This window comes from Marmota monax, unplaced genomic scaffold (genome assembly GCF_021218885.2).
Source record: "Marmota monax isolate L192 unplaced genomic scaffold, Marmota_monax_Labrador192_F-V1.1 WCK01_AAM20220418_F8-fsc00178, whole genome shotgun sequence".
Taxonomy (NCBI): Eukaryota; Metazoa; Chordata; class Mammalia; order Rodentia; family Sciuridae; genus Marmota; species Marmota monax.
Genome location: NW_026694501.1, coordinates 863,359 through 884,636, shown reverse-complemented (window position 1 = coordinate 884,636; position 21,278 = coordinate 863,359). Strand labels below are relative to the sequence as shown.

At 54.1% G+C, this 21,278-nt stretch overlaps 1 protein-coding gene across 4 annotated transcripts in view; it reads left to right on the top strand.

The window, feature by feature from the left end:
• The window catches only part of Kcnip3 (potassium voltage-gated channel interacting protein 3), a 74,700-nt gene that overhangs the window by 32,043 nt on the left and 21,379 nt on the right, over window positions 1-21,278 (top strand). The window contains exon 1 of one of the 4 annotated variants that reach the window (XM_046420071.2): window positions 9,141-9,575. The exons of the other annotated variants lie outside the window; for them this stretch is intronic. Within the exon in view, the coding sequence (XP_046276027.1) occupies window positions 9,473-9,575 (103 nt within the window). The 5' untranslated portion in view covers window positions 9,141-9,472. Of the gene's footprint in view, window positions 1-9,140; window positions 9,576-21,278 lie in introns of those variants that run through there. 4 annotated transcript variants of the gene reach the window in all.

Genomic DNA, 21,278 nt, shown 5'->3' with positions numbered 1-21,278 from the left:
TTTTCTTTTGGGATCCCAACTACACATTGTTTTTACTTTGTCCCTATTTTCCTTGTATTCTTTTCTGATTTTTTTCCACATTCACCTTTAGTCCATTCACATTTAACATAATCATTTATGTGGTCAGAATAATGTCTACCACTTGACTATTTTTTTTTCTATTTGTATCATGTCTTTTTCCTCTTTCTCCTTTACTTGTGTTTGCTCCCTTTCTTGTTTCCTGGCATGCCTTGTAGTGTTTGTTGAGTACAGCTCTGTAACAGATGTCAACTCCTTTGGCAGGTGACCTTGATGTCAGGGTTGGATGCACTGAGAGACTGTGATAGTCAGTTTTCCATTGCTGTAACAAAATACCTGAGATAATCTAATAAGGGAAAAAGTTTGTTTTGGCTTGCAGCTTTGAAGGTTTTAGCCTATGGTCTTGGTTACTTGGCCCTGTCACTTTGGACCTGTGGGAACCCACCTGGTGGGAACATGGGGCAGAGGAGACCTTTTCACCTTATACCTGCTGGAAAGGAAGAGGAGGGAACTAGGGTCCAAATGTTCCCCTCAAGGACACACTCAATGACCTCTTAAAGGCCCACCACTCCCAATAAAGCCATGGGGTAGGGTTGGGGGGACCAAGTCTTCAATACACAGGCCTTTGGGAGACATTCAAGATCCAAGCAACATTTGAGACATACTCAGATTCCAGTTTGTCCCTTGAGCTCCAGCATGCTCCGACTTCTCTCACTTCCCATCCAAGCTTTCTTCCACCTCCTGCTCCTATTGACCTTCAGCAACCCCACGCATACACAGAGGAAACCTTCAGCAGACACTGTCCCTGGATCTCACAATGGGTCTCATTCTTAAAATAAAACCTGGATCCCATGTCCTTCAAAGTGGGTCTACTTCCCCAAACATTAACTGACACAAGATCCCAATTCTACTAAAATTTAAACTCGATCTTTCATTCATTTTGCCCATTTCTTTTTCTATTTTTAAAAACACATTGATCAGAGTTACTTTGAAGTCCTTATCTGCTAACTCCCACATCTGGGTCATCTGTGGATTCTTTTTGTAGATCTCATAATTATCTACTTTTTCCGTCTTCTTGTGTCTAGCAATTTTCAATTACATGCTCGAAATTGTTAATGTATTGTAGAGGCTCTGACTCAACTTCTCTTCGAGTAAAAAATTTTGGCAAGCAGTTAAATTCTTGAAAAAATCACACCAATCCCATTAAAGTTTGCTTTAACTTTGTTAGAGCAGGTCTATTTCAGTTTTTCCTTATTCATAGGCTGTAGCGTGGTTCCCTTCTCTCAAGGGTTATTGTCCCTTGTTAATTGCTCTCCAATGCCTTCAGACAGTGGCTTTGTTCTGTCCAGGTTTTATAGTTGTTGTTTCCAGTAGTAAGATAAGTCTGGGCAGCTGTTCTATCATGGTGGAAACTGTGCTTCTGTAGATTGAAGAGAGTGGGGAGGGAAAGGTGCCGCTACAGTGAAAAATGTAGATTTATTCAGGCTCCTCTTGCTCCTGCTTGGTCTCTGAGTGTGCCATTAGGATGCACAAGGAGCCTTTTCTCTGTAATAACAGCAGAGGGTGCAGCCCTTATCGAGTTCTTCAAATGGACCAAGGCATTTTTCTAAAGTACTTTACACAGTGATCTATTTCTACTTCACACTCACTCTGAGGCATGGAAGCTGCTGTCCTTCCCATTTTATAGTTGCAGAAACTGAGTTGTATCAAGGCTGAGTTGACTGGCCAAAGTAACAGAGCTAGTAAGTAGAAAAACCAAGTTTTGAACTTGGGCAGTCTGACTTCCAGGCCTGCACTTGGACCCACTTCTCGTGCTGTCATTGAAAAATAATCTCAACTGTGTAGGGCTTTGTTACAGACAGAAGGGATGAGAAACATCACTGTATCAGCCGAGGCCAGGAAGCTCAGTCTTCCTCTCAGGTTGCATCCGGGAGGTCCCAGAGTTGTGAGCTTCACCCATCTCTCTTGATGATGTCCCTCCTCTCCAGTCTCTCTGCCTCCATCTTCCCCCAAGCGGTTCTGTCCTGACCACGGGCTTTTCTGCCTTCAGACAGCTTGCACGAGCAATAGTCCAGAGAGGAAGGTAGACAACTTGGCCCAGAGCTGCTGACGACGACTGGGGCCAAAGAAGTGCAGCCTGGCCACAAGGCTTCCAGGAGAAGCCATCTGGGGAAGTGGGGAGAAAAGCAGCAGAACAGACAACTGGAGCCCTCATATGGGGACTGAGCCTGTAGGGGGAAAGTGCGATTCCTGAGACGGGCCACCTGCCTCTGGCCAGTGGTGCACACGTGGACACATCTCTCAGGCCTGCGTTTCTCCACCTTCAAATCTGTATAAGATGGACTTTAGCCTCACGGAACAGAAAACCTAACAGTGAACCAAATGAGACAGGCTTTCTCAAGTAGTGGCAGTCCAGAGGCAGGTGGCTGTGACGTTTAGCTTGGCCTCTCAAGTCATCAGAGACCTCCTTTCACGGCTCCAGGGACAGCTGTCCTAAGTCCCTCCCAGAAAGGAGAAAGGGCAGAAGCGGAAGAGCTGGCGAAGTCCGCCCACTCCCTCCCACGTGATTTCCCAGAGCCCTCTCTTTCCATCCCATTGGCCAGCTCCATCCACAAAGGAAGCTGGGAAATGTAGTTTTATAGTCGAGCGCATCATTGCCCCAGCCTCGTTAGGATTCCGCTAGGGAGCGAGAGAGAAGAGACACCTCTTGGCCGCAGGTGTGCACGGTGTGATTTCCATGGGGGGACTCTGGACAAGAGGGTGAAATCAGGTCGTTCCTGTCAAGGCCTAACAGGATTGGGCCACCAAGTGACAGCAGTTATTCATGAATTTGAGGAGCTTCTCTAATGACCCATGTAAGCCAGGTCCTTAAGAGAGACTGATGCCCCTGGAGAATTCACAGGACCCACTGGGTAAGGGCGCCATGGGTCCTCGCAGCGCGAGCTTCTCTAAGCCCCACCCAGGGAGAGACCCAGGCACACAGCTGCCGCCCCACCCACCTCTTTCCTCCTCTCTCTTCAGAGAGCTCTGCTTCCACCCCCAGTTTCAGGGTCCTCCCTTCAGCCGTGAGAGGCACCAGGCCTGCTTGATCTGACCATCATGCTTGTGTTCATGAAATAGACCAGGTGGGAAAACGATGACACCCCAAAACCCAGTGTCCCAAGGACAAAGAAGTTAATTTTTCTCTGCTGTAACCTCCTTGAAGAGTGTGCTCAGGCTGGTGGGCAGCTCTGCTCCACACAGTCACTCAGGGCCCAGGTGCCTTCCACATGTGGCTCTGCCACCCCCAAGAGCTGTGTCACCACCGTTGCATATTATGACAGGGCACTTCTGTGTCAGGGCTCCAGATGTGGAAATGAGGAGGCAAGGCCGTGCCCAGTGCCTAAGGGCTCTACCTGTTGCCTGTGCTCACATTCTGCTGGGGAAAACTTATTCACACTTCTAGGCCATAGAAGTTTTGGAAATGTGGTCCCAAGCTACATGTGTTCCGTAACAACTACGTCACCAGAGAAGAATAGTAAAATGGATTTTTGTGGATGACTGGTGGTCTCTTTTCTCTGTCCACCAGCAGACATCTGTATGTATCCTTTGTGTTCATCCATTTTCCATTTCTATAAAAAAATACCTGAGGCTGAGTACTTTATAAAGAAAAGAGGTTTGTATAACTCATAGTTTTAGAGGCTGAAAGTACAAAGAGCATGGTGCCAGCTCTGTGTCACCTTATGGTGAAAGCCATTATGGAGGGACCCCAAGCAAGAGGAGGAGATCACAAAGCAAGACAGGAAGCCAGGGGACAGGAAGGGGGCTGCCGTTTTGCTCTTTTCATAACAAGTCACTCATAAGAACTAACTCAGATCCCACAAGAACTACTTCATCCCTTCTCAGTGCCCCAGTGAACTTCCAGTAGGCTCCACCTCTTAAAGAGCCCACACTGAAGACCATGCCTCCAGCACAAAACTTGTGGGGCACAAACCACGTGCACACCCTAGCATCTTCTTTGTTTTTCAGATACTTCCTCCCCTCCTAAGGGAGGTAGGCTAAGGATGGGGGACATAGCAGGCAGTGGTCCACAGCAAGGAAAACATCACTCTATCAGAACTCTTCCTACCAAACCCAGGAACCGAATAGACTTGGAGTTACCTGTCATTCCTGAGCTCTCACGGCTTGCCAACCCAAATCCAGGAACCTAACAGTTTTGGATCATGCAAACCACATGGCCCACCCCTGGCCCACCCCATGGCCCACCAATAACTGCACCCCTCTGGAATCAGGAGACATGTGCTGAGGAATCCTGGGGTCCCTGCAGTGTGGTGGGAGAGTCCCCTCTGCTCTGCCCCCAGGAACAGCCCCTATCCACTGTCCTCCATGACCTGGCCTTGCCCTCTGGAGAGCCATTCTTGCCCATCACTTGCTTGGCCACCTGTGCAGTAGGTAGAGGTGCCCTGGTTTTCTGCAAGGGCAACTTGGAAGATCTAAGAGTTATTTTAAGTCTTGATTAGCCACAGGATTTTTAAAGCCAGGCTTCCGGTTTCTGCCACAATAACTCCTCGAAGATGTGCTCAGTCTTTGGTCCATTTGTGTCCAGTTAGTTCTACATCCTGCAACCACTACCCAAGTACTCATCTGGGTATAAAAGTCTTGGCTTCCTCTCTCTCTCTCTCTCTCTCTCTCTCTCTCTCTCTCTCTCTCTCTCTCTCTCTCTCTCGTACCTTTGTTTGACAATGATTGAGAAATCTTAAAAAAAAATCTTTTGAAGGGCTGTGGCTGGGGCTGAGCAATAGATCACCTGCTGGGCTTGTGTGAGGCATTGAGTTCTATTTTTAGAACCATGTATAAATAAATAAAATAAAAATCTATAAACAACTAAAAAAATTTTTTTAAAAAAAATCTTTGAAAAATTATTTTTGCTACCATCTTATTTCTTCTGTTTGGTCCAAAAGGCTTTTTTTCCTAACTCTGTGAAACAGCTTTCAATATCCACTATTTCCCCCTCCTGCCACATCTATTTTCAAAATCGATATTTCTCACCTCATCTCATCTCTTTCCTTGAGGCATTAAAAGAACAAAGTTTATTTCTTTTCCTCTTTGGATCATGCAAACCACATGGCCCACCCCTGGCCCACCCCATGGCCCAACAATAACTGCACCCCCCTGGAATCAGGAGACATGTGCTGAGGAATCCTGGGGTCCCTGCAGTGGGGTGGGAGAGTTTTCCTCTTAACACTTGAGGGACTGTCCCAGAGCCAATCCATGGAGGGATCTCCTGGTCTGGCTCCCATCCAGTGCCCATCCATGAGCTGATCATGGTGGCAGTACAGGGTGGCATGGAGCAGCCTGGCAGGGGCTCTACAAGAGAAATTAGTTGCGATTACCAAATCCGGGATGGTCTTGGGGAAGGCTGAGCAGCCAGCATTGAGTCAGAGGCCACTGGAGGTCAAACAGGAGGGACAAGATCTGATGTGCATCTTGAGATGAGGGCTTTAGTTGCTGAATGCAGAGATAGGAGGACAGGAGTGAGGTGGACGGGAAATTGGGGATCAATGTTGGGAGTCCATGAGATGGTGTGGCCAGGCTGGTGGGCATGGGAGAATGGTCAAGGGGACACGGTGCCAGAGCTTCATGATAGACTGGGCACAGTGGGGGACAGGTGGATTCCAGGGTATGAGCCGGTGCTAGGGCCTGAGCCACAGAGCTGGAGAGGCTGGGGAAGCTACAGGATTGAGGAAGCCGGCTTGGCTCTTGGGGTGCCTGGGTGCCTGGGGACATCAGGGGGAAGGTCCTAGAGGCATTTCTTGGCGGTGTGAAATTCCACTCTTGGGCATTCTTGTCTGGTTTCTATGAAAAATGAGAAGGATAAACAAATTGGATAATATCTGCTTTGCCCAGTAGAATGTACTAGAACTGGGGGAGGGGCTGTCCCCCACCCCAGGAGAACTTGGAGGGGATGGGCTTGCTGGGCTGTTTTCAGGGATGGGTCCCTTGAACAGCATGGGTCCAGGCTGTCCCTCAGTCCTTCCTGGGAGAGTCAAAAGACCTCTTGAAGCCCTCAAGCAGTGAAGCACTCAGGACCAAGAAGGAGCGTGGAGGGACCAATGAATTTCAGTCGGCCCCCTCCTGCCTCAAGGGACAGACACCACTGCTGTAGTGAGACAGAGGCTACACGGGACAACATGGGAGGAGATGTTGCACTCAGATGACCAAAGTGCTGGGAGGAATGGTGGCCCAGGCAGCAGAGGCCGTGGGCGCTCAGAGACAGGGCTGAGCTGGGCTGCTGTAACCTGGGTGGGTTCCTGGAGGCAGCACTGGCCTGGCTACTTCAACGTCCCAGGCAAAAAGACCATGACCTTAGGGGTGGGGTGTAAGCCTATGTTGGGAGTCCCCCAGCACCTTCCAGTGACAACTTCCTGAAGGAGACCAGGATGCAGAGCACTCCTGAGGTTTTCAAGGGAGGGCTCCCAGCCCTGGCCTTCCCTGACCCCCACATTGCCCCTTATCTGTCTCCACCTCCAAGGCAGCTCTTAACCCCATCCCCACCCCGACCCTTCCCTCAAGACAGTGGAACCATCAGCTCTGAGCGTGGGCCCAGGAAGGCACAGAAGCATGCTGGGAAGGGGCGGATGCCTGCCAGGACAGATAGTCCCCCAGGGCGTGGCAGAGGCTGCTGAGGAGGGCTTGGCCTGGCACTTCATGGTGGGTCAAGGAAGCACGGGGCTTGGGACCTGTCTGCGGCACTTTCTCCAGGTTCTGGGGAAGGGGAATGTGGCAGGAGCATCAGTGGGCCTGGGTGAGCCCCAGAGCTGATGGGCCCTGAGCTAGGAGTGAGCAGGGATCAGCCCATCCATTAGGCCTGCAGCCCAGGCTGCTGATACCAAGCGGACGTTCTGCTCTTGGGCCTGCTATCCACTTAGGCGTCGTTAATATTTTACACCACAGAGCAGGGGATCGATGTCTCGTTTATAGCTCAGTGTTTATGGACCATCATTGAGCTTTTGCTGGGACTGGGAAGATGCTCAGAGCACAAGGGAAACTGAGGCAGGGGAGGTGGATGGGTGCCAGACTTGGAAGAACCCCAAGATGGTTTCCTTTGCATGTTGGGTTCTCTCCCTCCCTTGGCACACGCATCACCCTGCACAGCTGAGCACATCCAGCTCTGAGGGTACATTATGAAGGGCCATCAGAGCCCCTGTCCCATGCTAGTTGTCACATTCAATCCTTTACAAGCCCCTGGAGAGGTGGATTCTTGTTCCCATTTTATGGATGAGGAAACTGAGGTTTGGGGACACAAAGTACTATTGGGCTGTCAACCAAGTCATTGACTTAGGGTCCATGGTAACTAGCTGGGACATGGGCTACATTTTGCTCTGCACTCCAGTATGTAAATTAGATTGCAAAAGATCCTTTAATCTTTTTAGACTTTTAAATATGTTAGCAAGTTGAATGCTCAAACAGTCCCGTCTTCTCTGTGAGCCTTAGTCTCTCTGCTTAGACCCCTTGCCTTGGTCATTGGAGACTCACTGCATCCAATTAACTGGAAATAAAAGCTGTGCATTAATAGTTCTTTAAAAATATCACCCAACCCGGGCTTTTAAGCCTTGTGAAGTAGTGGGTTGGACTGCTGCAGCGCCTCTCTGCGTCATTTTCAATCGGGAAAGACTCGGCTCCAGAATCCTGCAGGACTTGGGCATGTCCGCGTCCCCCTGGGTATTTCACCCTGGGGGTCTCAGTTCTCTCATCTGTACAATAGGGGGGAAAGGAATGCCCTCTAGGGGAATCCTGAAGGATTACAAGTAAACCCAAAAGCTTGGACCAGATACACTGGTTCCAAGAGAGCCCTCAGCAGCCTCACGAAATAGTTGTCACCCCACAGGGATCCCAGATCAGCACCTGGGACAAAGTACATCTCACTGTTGAGTGAATGGCCGAATAGGTAGCAAAAACTCCGAAATGCAGCTGAGATTGTTCAGGCCATGGGTCCAAATGGGTTCACACCCATGCGTGGACCGATGTTGAAATTTCTCCTGCGCTAAGAGAGCAAGCAAGAAGGACTTGGTGTGCTTCCTTGTGCGCCACAGCTGGCGCTTCCCGCTCTCCAAATCCGTCTGGCGAGGACAGCCGCGGCGCGCGGCGCGCGGCGCCCGCTGGAGGGCAGCAGAGTCGAGGGTCCAGTCCTCCAGCCCCGCTGCTTCCCGGCCCCAAGCATCCCGGGCTCCGCCCTGCCACGCCCCGTCCTCTCCGCGTTTCTCCGTCCTTTGCGCGGCTACCCTTCTCCCCCGAGCCCGCGTCAGGAAGGAAGCCTTCCACAAACTAATTAGCACGCCCTTGCGCTGCCGGCGCGTAGCACTCTTCAGACTCCTAGCGCTTCCGCACAGCCGGAAAGGCAGATCGGTCCCTTACAGAGCGAGAGTCTGCGTGTCCGGGACTCGACCAAGGTCACATGGCAAAGCCAGGACTTGAACTCAGTTCCTTAGAATCTAGTGCCAAGCCTGCGCTTCCTTCTAAACCCTTGAGCGCACGCAGGTTTCCAGAACTGAAGAACTTTGGATATCAACTTCTCCGTTTTCAAAGGGTCCAAATCATGGCCAAGTTCAATCTCCGGCCGGGGGCTGAGGGTTGCGGGAAATAACCCCTGGAGAGAGGGCTTCCCGCATCCTCCGCAGGCCACCTGCGTGGGCCGGCGGGGCGGGGCAGGCCGGGCCGGCGGTGGCCAGGCTCAGCACCCCTCCCGGAGGAGCACGGAGCCCCGACTCCTTGCAGAGAGCCTGGCCGCGACTCCCTTCCTCTCGGGCACCCGGCTTCCCCAGTCCCCTGGCCACTCGGCCCCGACCCTGCGCGGGCGGGTGGGTGAAACCGCAGACCGCGTGGCCTCCCGGGGGCTGGCCGGGTGGCGGTGGCTAAGCGCCAGGCTCGGCCCCGGGCTGGACCGTGCGGGGCGGGGCCGCCTCCCTCCGCCCCTTCCCGGGCTGGCGGGGGAGGGGGCGGCCGGGGACGCCTCCCCCAGTGGTCGCCGCGCCTAGGCCAATGAGCGCGCGGGGAGCCGCGATGAAGGCTGGGGCGGCCGGGAGCGCCCGGGACCCCCGCTGCCGCCACCGTGGCCCCGCGCCCTCAGGGCAGGAGAGGGGGCGACAGAGGCGCGGCGCCCGCCCCGGGCATGGAGGCGCCGCTGGCCAGCGCTGGCCCCCGGAGCTGCGCTCCGCGCTGCCGCCGCCGCGCCTCGAAGTTTGCCGGCTGATTGGGAAAGTTGCGCTTGGGTTCGGTCGCCCCGCGGTGTCCAGCCTCCAGGCCGGTGCAGCTCATCGCCGCCGCCGCCCTCCGCGGGGTCCCGGCCCCGCCAGCGCCGCAGCCCCGCCTGCCGGGGGCATGTAAGCCGCCGCCACCCCGAGAGGCCGGGCGGGCTGCACGGGCCCCGGCGCGCGCGGGCGAGGGGTGCGCCCTGGCCCCAGGAAGCCTAGGCGCCATGGGCATCCAGGGCATGGAGCTGTGCGCCATGGCTGTGGTTGTGCTACTGTTCATCGCCGTCCTCAAGCAGTTCGGCATCCTGGAGCCCATGTCCATGGAAGGTAATGCGTGGCCACCTGCCCATCCGCTGCCCTTCGCCAGGGGCCATCGGGCTGTGGGGAGGCAACTGCACCGCTTCTTAGCGGGTCTGGCGAGGAGCGGCCCTGGAGGTCTCAGCCGCCGCCGCCCCCTCCTGGCTCTGGAGGGCTGGGCCTGGGACTAAAGGAGCAGAGAAAGCTCGGGCTCTGAGGAGTCCCAGAAGGGACAGGGCTGCGGCGCTCGGGGTGGATATGAGCTAAGTGCCCAGTGACACCTTGACTGTGCATGCATGGCTGTCCTAGGCCCGCTGGTCCCAGCTGCCCCTGGCCTGGGCCACCCGGCGGCAGGAGGTAGCACAGGGTGGATGTGACCGGAAGGACCCTCGTTCCGAGGCGCCTAGCAGAGGGCAAGTGATTTGAGCCCTCTGCGGCAGGAGGGGCCGCCCCTTTCAATCCTCCAGCGGGTATCTAGTTCCCCCTCCTCAAGCGAAGCTCAGGCCCAGGGAATCAGTAACCAAATCTGCAAGTGCCACATTTCTGTCCCAATAAAATATTAACTAAGGAGACAGACCTACTCTGAAACCAGAGGCCGAGGCTTTCCTGGACCCCTGACAGGCCCCTGGGAGCAGCTGCTTCCCAAGCCATGGTTAGGGCCCTGCCTGTCTTTGCAGGGTAGGAGGAGGGGCCCCTCCAGGGCACAGCTGGTTAGGAAGGAGACCCTGACACAGGGATGAGAACTTCCCCTCCAATGGGTCCCTAGATACAGGTGCAGCTCTGGAGGTGGGAAAGGGGCTGGCTTGCTCCCTCCAGCCTCTGAGGAGGAGGGGCGTCCTGCCTGCCTCAGCACTCTGCTGACCTTGCCAGGCTCCAGCCCTTGCCACTGGAAGCCAGAGGCCTGAGGGGAGGGAGCAGGATCTTCCCCTGACTCCGAGCTGCCCAGCAGTCTCCTGGAGAGCCCCTGGGAAGGGCACGGCCAGGAAGCAGGCCCTGCCTCCATTCTCCTCCAGAGCTGGGCAGGATCTTTGCCTGACCTCCGGTCCCAGGCCCCTGAGAAGCCCTGGAGTTCCATCACACCTCTTTCCTAGGTGAGTTCATGAGACCCAGAGAGAAGGAGCCCTCAGAATGGTTCAGGGAGCTGCTACCATGAGCTTAAGTGGGAGCTGGGGAGGAAATTGGCCCAAGCGGAGCCTGCGCTGGCTGGAGGCTGACCCTGGCAGCGTCATCTGTGACTGGGTCTTAGTGGGAAATGCTGTACAGGTGCCTGGGATCGGAGCAGGGGCCGGCATTCCCCACTGCTGTGTCTTGCCTCCTGCAGGGCATCTCTGTCCCCTGTCCCCTCCTACCCATTTTCTACCAGGACCAGCTAACCTGGCTTTACCTAGTAACTGGGCCCACTCGCTCTCAGCTCTGGGCAGGGTTGAGGTTTGCCTCTGTGATGGCTGAGGACAGGGGCTGATTTCCAAGGTGCAAGGGCTGTGCAAGACAGTACAGGCTTTCTGCCACCTGCTGAAAACCAGCTTCAAGCTCTGATAAGTTTCTCTTCTGTGGTCTAAGTGCTCACGTGTGCTCCTCGGAGTTCTGGGGTTTTGAAACAATTGGGAGAGTCCAGAGCCTAACAGAGCCAGGCCTGAGCTGGGGTCCTATTATCCTCAAAGACTCGGTGTGATGTCCCTTCACCATGCTGAGCCTCATTTGCACCATCTGTTAAATGGGCCAGTAATGCTTCCTGCCTGTGGGGACCACAACAGGCGTGAGTCGGCGCGCAGACTTTGTGAACCATTACTCTCAGCCGTAACTAGCAAGGAGTGATTGATTGCTTGTAATAATAGAACGGATTCGTGGTTGAAAACATGCTCTTGCTCAGCCAGCCACCCTCCTACTTAGGTCAGAGAGGGGGAGTTGTGAGTTCTAGATGTTCTGTGTTGATGGGGAACAGTGCCAGCCAGGGGCCTGGAAGCACCCAATGGCTGGGCAGTGTCTAAGGGACTGTCAGATGAGCTGCAAGGAGCCTGGGCTGTCCCATCCACCTGGCCGTGAACTGCTCTCAGTGCCACTGGGGGCCGGAAGGGGGCTGGTCCCTCAGGACCACTGCAAGCTTGCGCCTGTGTGGTTCCCTGGGTCCCTTGTCCTCTCTCAGCCTCCGTGGTTCTCGTCTGCAAGAAATCAGAGCCACGAGTCCCTGGGGATGTTCAGAACCGAAGAGCCTGGAGCTAGCAGGACAGCCAGAGGGCCATCGAGGAGATCCCTCCCAAGCTTTGGGACCCGGAGGCTGCCCGGGCAGGGCTGAGGGGCTCGGGATTCTCGGGGTGCCTGACACTCCAAGCTTAACAGTGGAGTCTGGGCCCGGGAGGCCCACGGAGGTCCTGAGGCCAGGGAAGTTGTAGACATGGTGTGGTGTGGTTCGTCTGTCTGTCTTCCTGAGTATTGAAGTAGGATTCTCGGAGGGCTCGTGTTCCCACGGGGTGTGAGTCTCGCCCCTGAGCCATAGACGCCTGCTTGAGACCATGGCAGAGGGTGTGGGGCCCCCGCCACTCTGACGTGCTGGTGACATCCCACTCTCCTGCAGGAACCTAAATTCCCTCAAACCTGAGTTTTCCTCCCAGCCCCGACCCACCTTACGGTACTGGATACTCAGTTTATTTGTCAGTCTGTGGCCAGCCACGTGGGGACAGGGACTCTGTCCTGCTCACTCTACTTCCTGGGTCTGCAACAGAGACTGGTACCAGGCAGCAGCTTGATGCAGCTCCATGAATTCAGGAGGGACTCTTGCCAATAAGGAAGGAGGACTGGAACCTGCTCTGTCCCAGTGCCTCAGCCCCTGCCCATGAACCTGGGGCCAGGTGTGTGAGAGCTGCTGGCCAGAGGGGCACAGGAGGCCTCTGAATGCAGGAGAGGATCTGCTGCAGAGAGCGCAGAGGCTGGGAAGTGGGGGGCACTGGGTGTCCACAGGGTTCCATGTGGCCAGAGCAGGGAGTGGGGACCCGCGGCAAGGGAGATGGCGGAGGCTGCCCGGGACCTGTGGGCCTCGCTTCTTAGTGGGTCAGTCATCATAATCACCTGGTGAGCCTTAAATAAATACTGTGGGGCATTGAGCCCCGAGTCTCTGGCTGGAGTCCAGACACTGGGATTGTATAAGCTTCTTGGGAGACGCACGTGCAGCCACAGGGGCCAGGCCCTCCAGGGTAGCGTTTCTCAAAGTGTGTTCCCCAGTGCAACAGCAGCAGCACCCAGGGGCTTGTTGGGAAGTTGCCCCTAGGCCTCCACCCGAACCTCTGGGGTCCAGGTATGGGAGCAGCGGCTGTCTTTTACCCAAGAGTCACTGGGACACACCCAAGGTTGATGACCCCTGCTCTGTCTGGACATGAGCCTCCTTAAGGACACTGGTTCTTATTCATAGAGAAAACTAGAGCTCTTGGAAGGTCCCAAGCACAGGAGGGAGGTGACCTTGAATTTTAACAGGGCTCCCTGGCCACCCTGTTGCAGGGTAGCAGAGTTTGGGTTGGAAGCCCCAGTGGAAGCCCTGTGCAGCCCTCCAGGAGGGGGTGGTGTGGGGTGGGGAGGTGGAGACAGCTTTTGGCTCCATTGCTGAGGCAGCGCTGGTAGGATTTCCATGGGACGCGAGGAAGAGGGGATTTCCTCCTTCAGTTTATTTTTTTGGGGGGTGAAATACTTGGAGATTGAGCCCAGGGCACTTTACCATTGAGCTCCATCCCAGCCTATTTATTTATTTATTTATTTATGATATGGGGTCTCACTAAGTTATTTAGGACCTTACGGAATTGTTGAGACTGGCCTTGAACTTGCAGTCCTCCTGCCTCTGCCTCCTGAGTCGTTGGGATTACAGGTGGGCACCACACCTGGTTCCTCCTCTGCCATTGAAGGCCCATGTAATTTTGCTGGGCCCACCTGGACACCCAGGATTCTTCCCTGTTTTAAAGCCAGCTGGTTTGCAACTTTAATTCCATTGGCACCCTTAACACCCCTTCACCCTGTGACCCAACACATCCACAGGTTCCAGGAATCGCGGCACGCAGAGCTGTCCCTCTGCCTACACCGTGTCTATTAAACACAAAACTCCAAGTGGGGCATCAAGGAGGTGGTGAAAGACACTCTCTCTCTTCAGGGGAGCTTCATGGACTAGAAAGAGAAATTCACAAACCAATAGCCTCCGGTGGGGACACGGCACCATGAGACTGGGGCCGGGGGGTCACCACGGGGGTGTGTGAGATGGAAAAGAGACCGTGTCAGGGACTCAACACTGGGGCTTCCAGGGCTAAGGGAGGAATAAAGAGGCCCAAAGGTCATAGGAACGCCATGGAGAGCCATGTTCTGGAAGCCGAGAGGAGGAAGCGAGGCCGGGGGAGGAAGGGGTGTCCTCCAACCCCAGGTCAGGTGCTGCTGATGAGGTGGTTGTTGGCCCCCAAATCAACACCTGAGGCCCCAGGTCGTCTGGAGACAGGAGCCACCAGCAGACCTAGCAGAGCCTCCCTGGAGTCCTGGAGCCCATCAGCCCTCGGTCCCTTGCCCTCCAAGTCAGGTCATCCTGCTCCTAGTTGGCTGGTCAGGGCCTCCCCAGACCCCGACCCTCCACAGGGTCAAGACCACCACAGGGAGGCCAGGCCATAGGGAGAGGGAGAAGAAGAGACGCTTCCCACCTGGAGGGGTGGTGGGGCTCAGAGACACAGCCGGTCCGCCTTGGGGACCACCGGCAGACTCACACCCGGAGCTGGCCGGAACTGAGTCCCCACAGGGTCCACCGGACTCACCCACTAGGTGCCCCCACCACAGGGAAGCTTCTGGCCCAAAAGACAGTAGTGTCCAAGTTGAGGAGCAGGCTGAAGGGCTGGGACAGCAGCTTCCCTGGGGCCAGTCATTGCTCCCTGAGCTCCGCTTCCTCCTCTACACGTGAGGCCCCGGCCACTCAGGGACTTTCCCTGATCCCCCCACCACCTGCCCCTTGAGGTTGTGTTAGATGACACTGCCCTCAAATTTTCCACGATCACGTCCCCACCGCCTGTGGCCTCTGAGGGCAGCTGGGACTGTGTCTATATACTGATGGCCTCTGAGCATGCCCAGCGTGGCCTGGCCAGCGGCCAGCATTGAGCGTATGGGTCCGTCCTCTGCTGCCAATAACAATACCACAGACTGGGCAAGTCACACAGGTTTATTTTGGCTCACGGTTATGAAACTGCAAGGTCAAGGGCCCACATCTAGTGATGGCCTTCTTGCTGGCAGAGTCCCAAGGTGGCACAAGATGGCAAGAGACAGGGAGCACATGTGTGTATGTGTCCCTTCCAGTCTCTCCTTCTTCTTTTAAAGCCACCAGGATTCAATCCTGGGACAACATCCTGGTGACCTTAACTAATCCTATTCACCTCCCCAAGGCCCCATTCCGAACACCAGAGTCACATAAAGTCTCCACCTCTCACTGTCTCACAGTGGACATTGATTTCAACACGCAAAGGCTTGGGGTCACATTCGGGCCACCTCCAAACCATGGCATTGAGTAAATGGAAATTGAATGCTGCTCTTGGCACAGACATTCCAGGCACCCACTGTGTGCCCAGAGGGCGAGGCCACCAGGAAGGGAAGTGATTGCTGGGAAGTGACCCCTGGGAAGGTGGCCTCTGAGGGGAGGGTCCCTCCAGCTGGTGTGGAGACAGGGGAGGTGGTCCCTGCAAAGTTCACGTGCCTGAGGCGTGGTCCTGTGTGTTGGCGTGGAGGTGGTGGGACCTTCAGAGGTAGGGGCTAATGGAAGAGGGTTAGGTCACGGGGTCGCCGTCCTCAGCAGGGTTAGTGAATTCTCCCAGGATCCTGGTCAGTTCCCACAGAGTATAAGAGCAAGCCTGGCCCTGAGACCTTCTAGCTTCCTGTCTGACCATGTAATCTCTTCCCTATGGGGCCAGTCTCCTTTCTGCTTCTCGGCCATGTTGTGACACAGCCAGGAGGACCCTCACCAGGACCCTGGTACCATGCCGTTTGGATCCTCCAGAATCACAAACCAAACAAACCTCTTCATAAAATTACCCAGCCTCAAGTATTTTGTTACAGCAACAGAAAACAGCCTAAGTCACCAGTGGTGCCGCTTGGAGCGCCCTGGATGCCCTCTCCATGCAGCACCCACCACCATTTGTAAACTGCAAGGCCCTCAGGACTCCGGCAGCTCCTCAGGCTGAGTTTCCAGGACTGACTTGCTGACGTCAGTGAGTGTCTAGTGATTACCTCTCTGTGTCTGACACTTTGGGCCTGTCCGAACTTTGTGCTCATCAGCAGGCCTATTTTATAGATGAGAAAACCGAGGCTCAATGCTAATGAGGGACTCTCCTGAGGTTGCCCAGCCAGAGAATGGCAGAGCCAGGACCTTCCAGAATGCTGGGGCACCTGCCCTGGATGTTGCTCTAACTGAGGGCCAGGGAACCACTGGGCACATGTCCCAGTCTTTCTAGAACAGTCTAGAACAGCTGTCAGGAGCCCAAAGTGGAGCCAGCTACCTGGGTTCAAACCCAGAGTGGGAGAAGTCTCCCTGTGGAGCCCCTGTGAGGACCCACTGTGGCAATCGTGTGCTGAGCTCGCGGGATGGGGCCGGGCAGAGCCGGTGCACGGAGGTGCAAGCTCTCCTCCTTTCTTGCCCAGACTGTCCCAGCTCAAGTCCACCACAGCCTCGTGTCACAGTCTACAGTTGAAGGCAGGGGGAGCAGGGAGACCCTTGCAGGCCATCCTCAGGTCAGGGGGCTTCCTTTCTCTCTGTGGGGTCAGGTCCCTGGAGGAGAGGGCTCTGTCTTGAGGTGATTCTAGAAGATGGTGTGAGTCTCGTGCTGCTGGAGGCTGGGGGACATGGCAAGGCCCCCTACTTCCCCATGTCAGACTCTACTGTCCAGCACCTTGACCCCGGTTGTGGATTCAAGACATTTAGCCACAGATTTTCAAAGGAGGTTGCTACAGTTGGGTCTGGAATGTCCCCCAAAGGCCAGGTGTTAAAGGCCTTGTCATAGCCTGTGGCACTACTTAGAGGCGGTGGAACATTTAGTGGGTGGGGCCTCGTGAGAGGAAGTTAGGTCGTTGGGGTGTGTCTTTGAGGGGAAGATTGGGACCCTGCCCCTTCTCTTCCTCTCTTTTCACTTCCTGGCTATCTGAGGTGAGCAGCCTCCTCAGTTGTGTGCTCTGACCATGTTGTACTGTGCTGCCACAGGCCCGGAGCAACAAGGGCCACGTGCCATGGACTGAAACCTCTGAAACCATGAACCAAGATTTTAAACGTTTCCTGCTTATATGTTGTTTGTCTCAGGTAGTTTGTCACAATAATGGAAAGCTGACTAACACAGAATTCTTACTTAGAAGTCCAGGGTCGGGCTGGGGATGTGGCTCAAGCGGTAGCGCGCTCTCCTGGCGTGCGTGCGACCCGGGTTCGATCCTCAGCACCACATACAAACAAAAGATGTTGTGCCCGCCAAAAAACTAAAAAATAAATGTTAAAAAATTCTCTCTCTCTCTCTCTCTCTCTCTCTCTCTCTCTCTCTTTAAAATATATATATATATATATATATATGTATATATATATATATATATATATATATATATATATATATATATATATATATATATATATATATATATATATATATATATAAAAAGAAGTCCAGGGCCTCTGGACTGGTAAGGGGCAACCTAGTCTGAAAAGGGAGTTTTGTCCCAGTCTCCCCTCATCCCACAGCAGTTCTGGGACTTCTCTGTGGGACCCAGGAGTCACCTGACTAGCAAAATCAAAGTGAGGGCTGAGGCCCACCAGCCCAGGCAGGAGTGGGGAGCCCCCTTCAGTGCATGCTCCTTCTGTTCCCCAAGCCCTGTGAACCGTTGTCACCCAGAGGCCCCAGTGGGGTGGGCCCAAACCCACTCAGCCCTAAGAGGCTGGGCTCCTGGGGTGGCAGTCAGGTCCCCAGAGGACCTCCAAAGTCACCCAGCCCTCCTCCACAATGCACGGTCACTGGGACAGGTATGATGTTAAGTCACCAACTAGGGACCACGTTAAGGCCCTCAGAGGCTCCAAGATTGCAAGGATTCCAGGGCCTCCCATCAGTAAATCAGACTAAACCTTGCACTGAAAGGTAAAATGGCTGTAAGGAAGTTGGTGGGTCTTGTCTCGGTGATCACATGGACGCTTTCTGAAATACCAGGTTCACCTGCACACACCTGGCCCTGCCCTGGAGACCCGGGCAGAGCGTGTGCCAGGCTGCACACAGGTGACTGTGAATGTGCTGCTGTGCACCTGGGGGACCGTGCCCAGCAGCTCTGGGGAGGGGTGGTGAGGGGACCACGTGAACAGCCGGGCTCCAGAGGGCTGGGGGCAGTGAGTGCAGAGGGTGCTTGGAGTTTGCCTCAGAGGGCGAGGATGGGCGATGGCAGGCGGGGACGGTGGGCTCAGGAGGAGGCTGGGGGAGTCTGCAGTCTGTGCTTTCTCCCTGCCGGGGACAAGCTGCAGAAGGCCCACAGGGCAGCCCAGAGAAGCTTTGCTGAGCTCAGCCATCGGGGGTGGGGGGTGGGCCCAGAACACCCAGGCCCAGCACTATGCCTCTCAGCTCACTAAATCAAAGATGGGGATCCACCTTGGTCGAGCCCCTGATGGCAGGTCTCAAATAGAGAGGGCAATGGGGTACAGGTCAGGAACTGGACTGGGACATTTACATCCTGAAAGAAAGCCCAGCTTGCCATCTGTCAGGTTATTATATGACTTTGGGACATTGAACTTTAAAATATCAAGAAAAGGCTAGGCACGGTGGGACATGCCGGCCCTCCCAGCGACTCAGGAGGCCAGAGCAGGAGGACTGCAAGGTCAAGGCCAGCCTCAGAAACTCAGCAAGACCCCTGTCTCAAAATAAAAAATTAAAAAGGAAAGAACTGGGGATGCAGCTCAGTGGTAAAGGCCGTCTGGGTCCAGTCCAGTACCAAAGAAAAAAGAAAACCCTTAAGGAGGGAGAGGGACAGGAGGACCACGCTCAGGGAGAGGTCGAGTGGGAGACCGTGGGCACATGTCACCATTGTGTCCCAGCAACCTCTACAGACTGAATGTACAGAGCCTGAGGCCTGATTGACAGTGGTTCCCCCCGACAGCACTCTAAAGTGACACTCAGGAGCCGGGCAGCCGTCCTCCTGCCTTGTCTTCCACCGCTGGGTGCTTCCAACCCAGCCTTGGTGGACGGCACCAGCCATCACCTGTGGCAGGGTGAGGTGTCGCCTGGCCCAGCGGCACTCTCCCCATTCGCTGCAGGTCCCCTTCACTCCGTTCTCTGTGTCAATTCATTGTGACACCCGTGGCCAAGGAGGCCGTTCTGGAAAGGAGGCCAGACAAACCTTCCCAGCTTTGGGGACTTGGTGGCTCCCATACCACATCCACTTGGCTCACCTTAGACCCTCTTCCCAGACTGCCCTTTGACCCTCCTGCCTGCTGTCAGAGGCCTGAGTCTTGCAGCCCCAGCTCTCTCTCTGGACCCTGCCATGCCCAACGGGGGCAAGCCACAGGGAGGGCTGGGGCCTGGGACATTTGCAGGCTTTGCCCAGAGACTCTACAGTTGAATCCCAAGGCAGTGACCCGCGCACCCGCCAGGGGAGGCTCCACCCACCCAGCGTGGCCCCCGAGTGCCTCCAGGTGCAGGCCCACAGTCTCTGAAGGTTCAAGTTCAGGACGAGGCAGGATGCTGGTCAGGGCCTCTGATGAGGGTGGCGCATCTTGGCAGGAGCATGCTGTGAGCTCCAGCCAGGGAGCAGAGAGCAAGAGGACAGGCAGGGTCCCACAGTCCCTATGGAAGACACTCCTCTAGTGACTAAGGACCTCCTGCTAGGCACCTCCCAATACACCCCTCTGGGGACCAAGCCTTTGGAGGGCAAACCTTACCAAAGACCTCCTGAAGACCCTGTCCCCAGACACAGTCACATTGAGCATGAGGGCTTTAACTGTGACTCTGGGGGCAGGGGACAAAATTCAGAATTCAGTCTACAGAACGAGTGATCAGAGACCGAAGGGGTTGAAGGGAAGGGAGTAGGGACCGAGATGGGGCAGATGAGGTCAAGCAGGGGGGACACTTATTGGCTACTTAGAGATTTGTCAGCTTGGGACCGCTGTGGAGCAAAGGGGGCCTGGTGTGTATTCAACGGCTCCTCCAGTGTCCCGGGAAGAATAGGCTGGCGGGATCCAGGCAGAAGAGGTGGCGCTGGAGCCCGGGCCTGGGTGGGGCTGTGCACACGGGAGAAGGGGTCAGGGGCAGGATGTGGCAGGATGAGCTGGAAGGCCCGGGGGGAGCAGGCTGGGGGAGGACCCGAGGTGGACAGATTCCCTAAGTCACTCCCAGACCCCCGCTACCAAGGAGGGGATTCCTATTATCATTTCTCGGTCACCTCGGAGGTGTGTCCTTGTCAACTCATCTGCATTGTCCTGCTGTTACTGACTTGGAGTGTCTTTCAGGCGTCTGATCATCTTTCCCTTTCCTTCTCAGAGATCGTCTGCTCTGGACATCTGTAAACTCTCTGCGTTTCAAACTCTATGTTTTGTTGAACAGAAACCTCTCATTGTTATGTAATTGGGCTCATCAATTTTTTTTCCTTTATGGTTTGAGCTTTTGAAGTTTTAAGAATTTTTTCTATACCTGTATATAACAAGAGGCCCTTTGATTTTATTTTAACTCTATTGCTTACCTTTCACATAGAGATCTTTAAGTCATCTTTTCTTTTTCTTTTTTCTTTTTTTGCATGTGCTCTAAGGAAGAAATCTAGATTTATTTTCTTTATTTGGTGCTCTAATGTTCCTAACACCATCTACTAAACAATCTGAACTTTTATAAAATTCCCCTCAATATTTGAGTCTCAAGACAGTAGAATGAATTGGACATAATTTTCCTACTTCATATAAGAACACACGAACAGTGTAGCTTCACGTCATGTGCAACCACAAGAATGGGAAGCTATACTCCATGTGTGTAATATGTCAACATACATTCTACTGTTTTGTATATCTAAAATTAAAAATTAAAAAAAAAATACCTGAATCTCTTTGACCTCCCTAGTCTTTTCACTGGTGTGTTCCAACCATACAATTTTTATTATAGTGACTGTGCAATATACATTATTATCTGATAGGGAAATTCCTTCTTTTTTTCCAGGGATTGAACTCAGGGGCACTCAACCACTGAACCACGTCCCCAGCTCAATTTTGTATTTTATTTAGAGACAGGGTCTCCCTGAGTTACTTAGTGTCTCGCTTTTCCTGAGGCTGGCTTTGAACTCGAGATCCTTCTGTCTCAGCCTCTGGGATTACAGGCATGCACCACTGTGCCCAGAGGGAAAACTCCTTTATTCTTGCTTTTTAGGTTTTTGTGGGTTTTCTGTTTTAAATTTTAATTTAATTTTTAATTTTAAAAATTAAAATTCATCAATTTTTTTTCTTCCATATACATTTCAGAGTTTATTTGCCAAAGTTCTCAAAAAATCCAACTGGACTTTTTTTTTTTTTTTAAGCACTGCCAGGGATCACATCCAGGGCCTTGCACATGCAGGGGAGACCATCCAGGTGGTGATGGAGCCTTGGGCCTGGGTGGGCGGTCTGGAGGCAGGAGAAGGGTCAGAGGTGAGCACTTTCCACCAAGCAACACCCCTGCCCTGGATTTGGGGGTGGGGTGAATTGAATTTGCTTACAAAATACTTTAGGGGAGAAATGACATCTTTATGAAAGTATATGGCCTT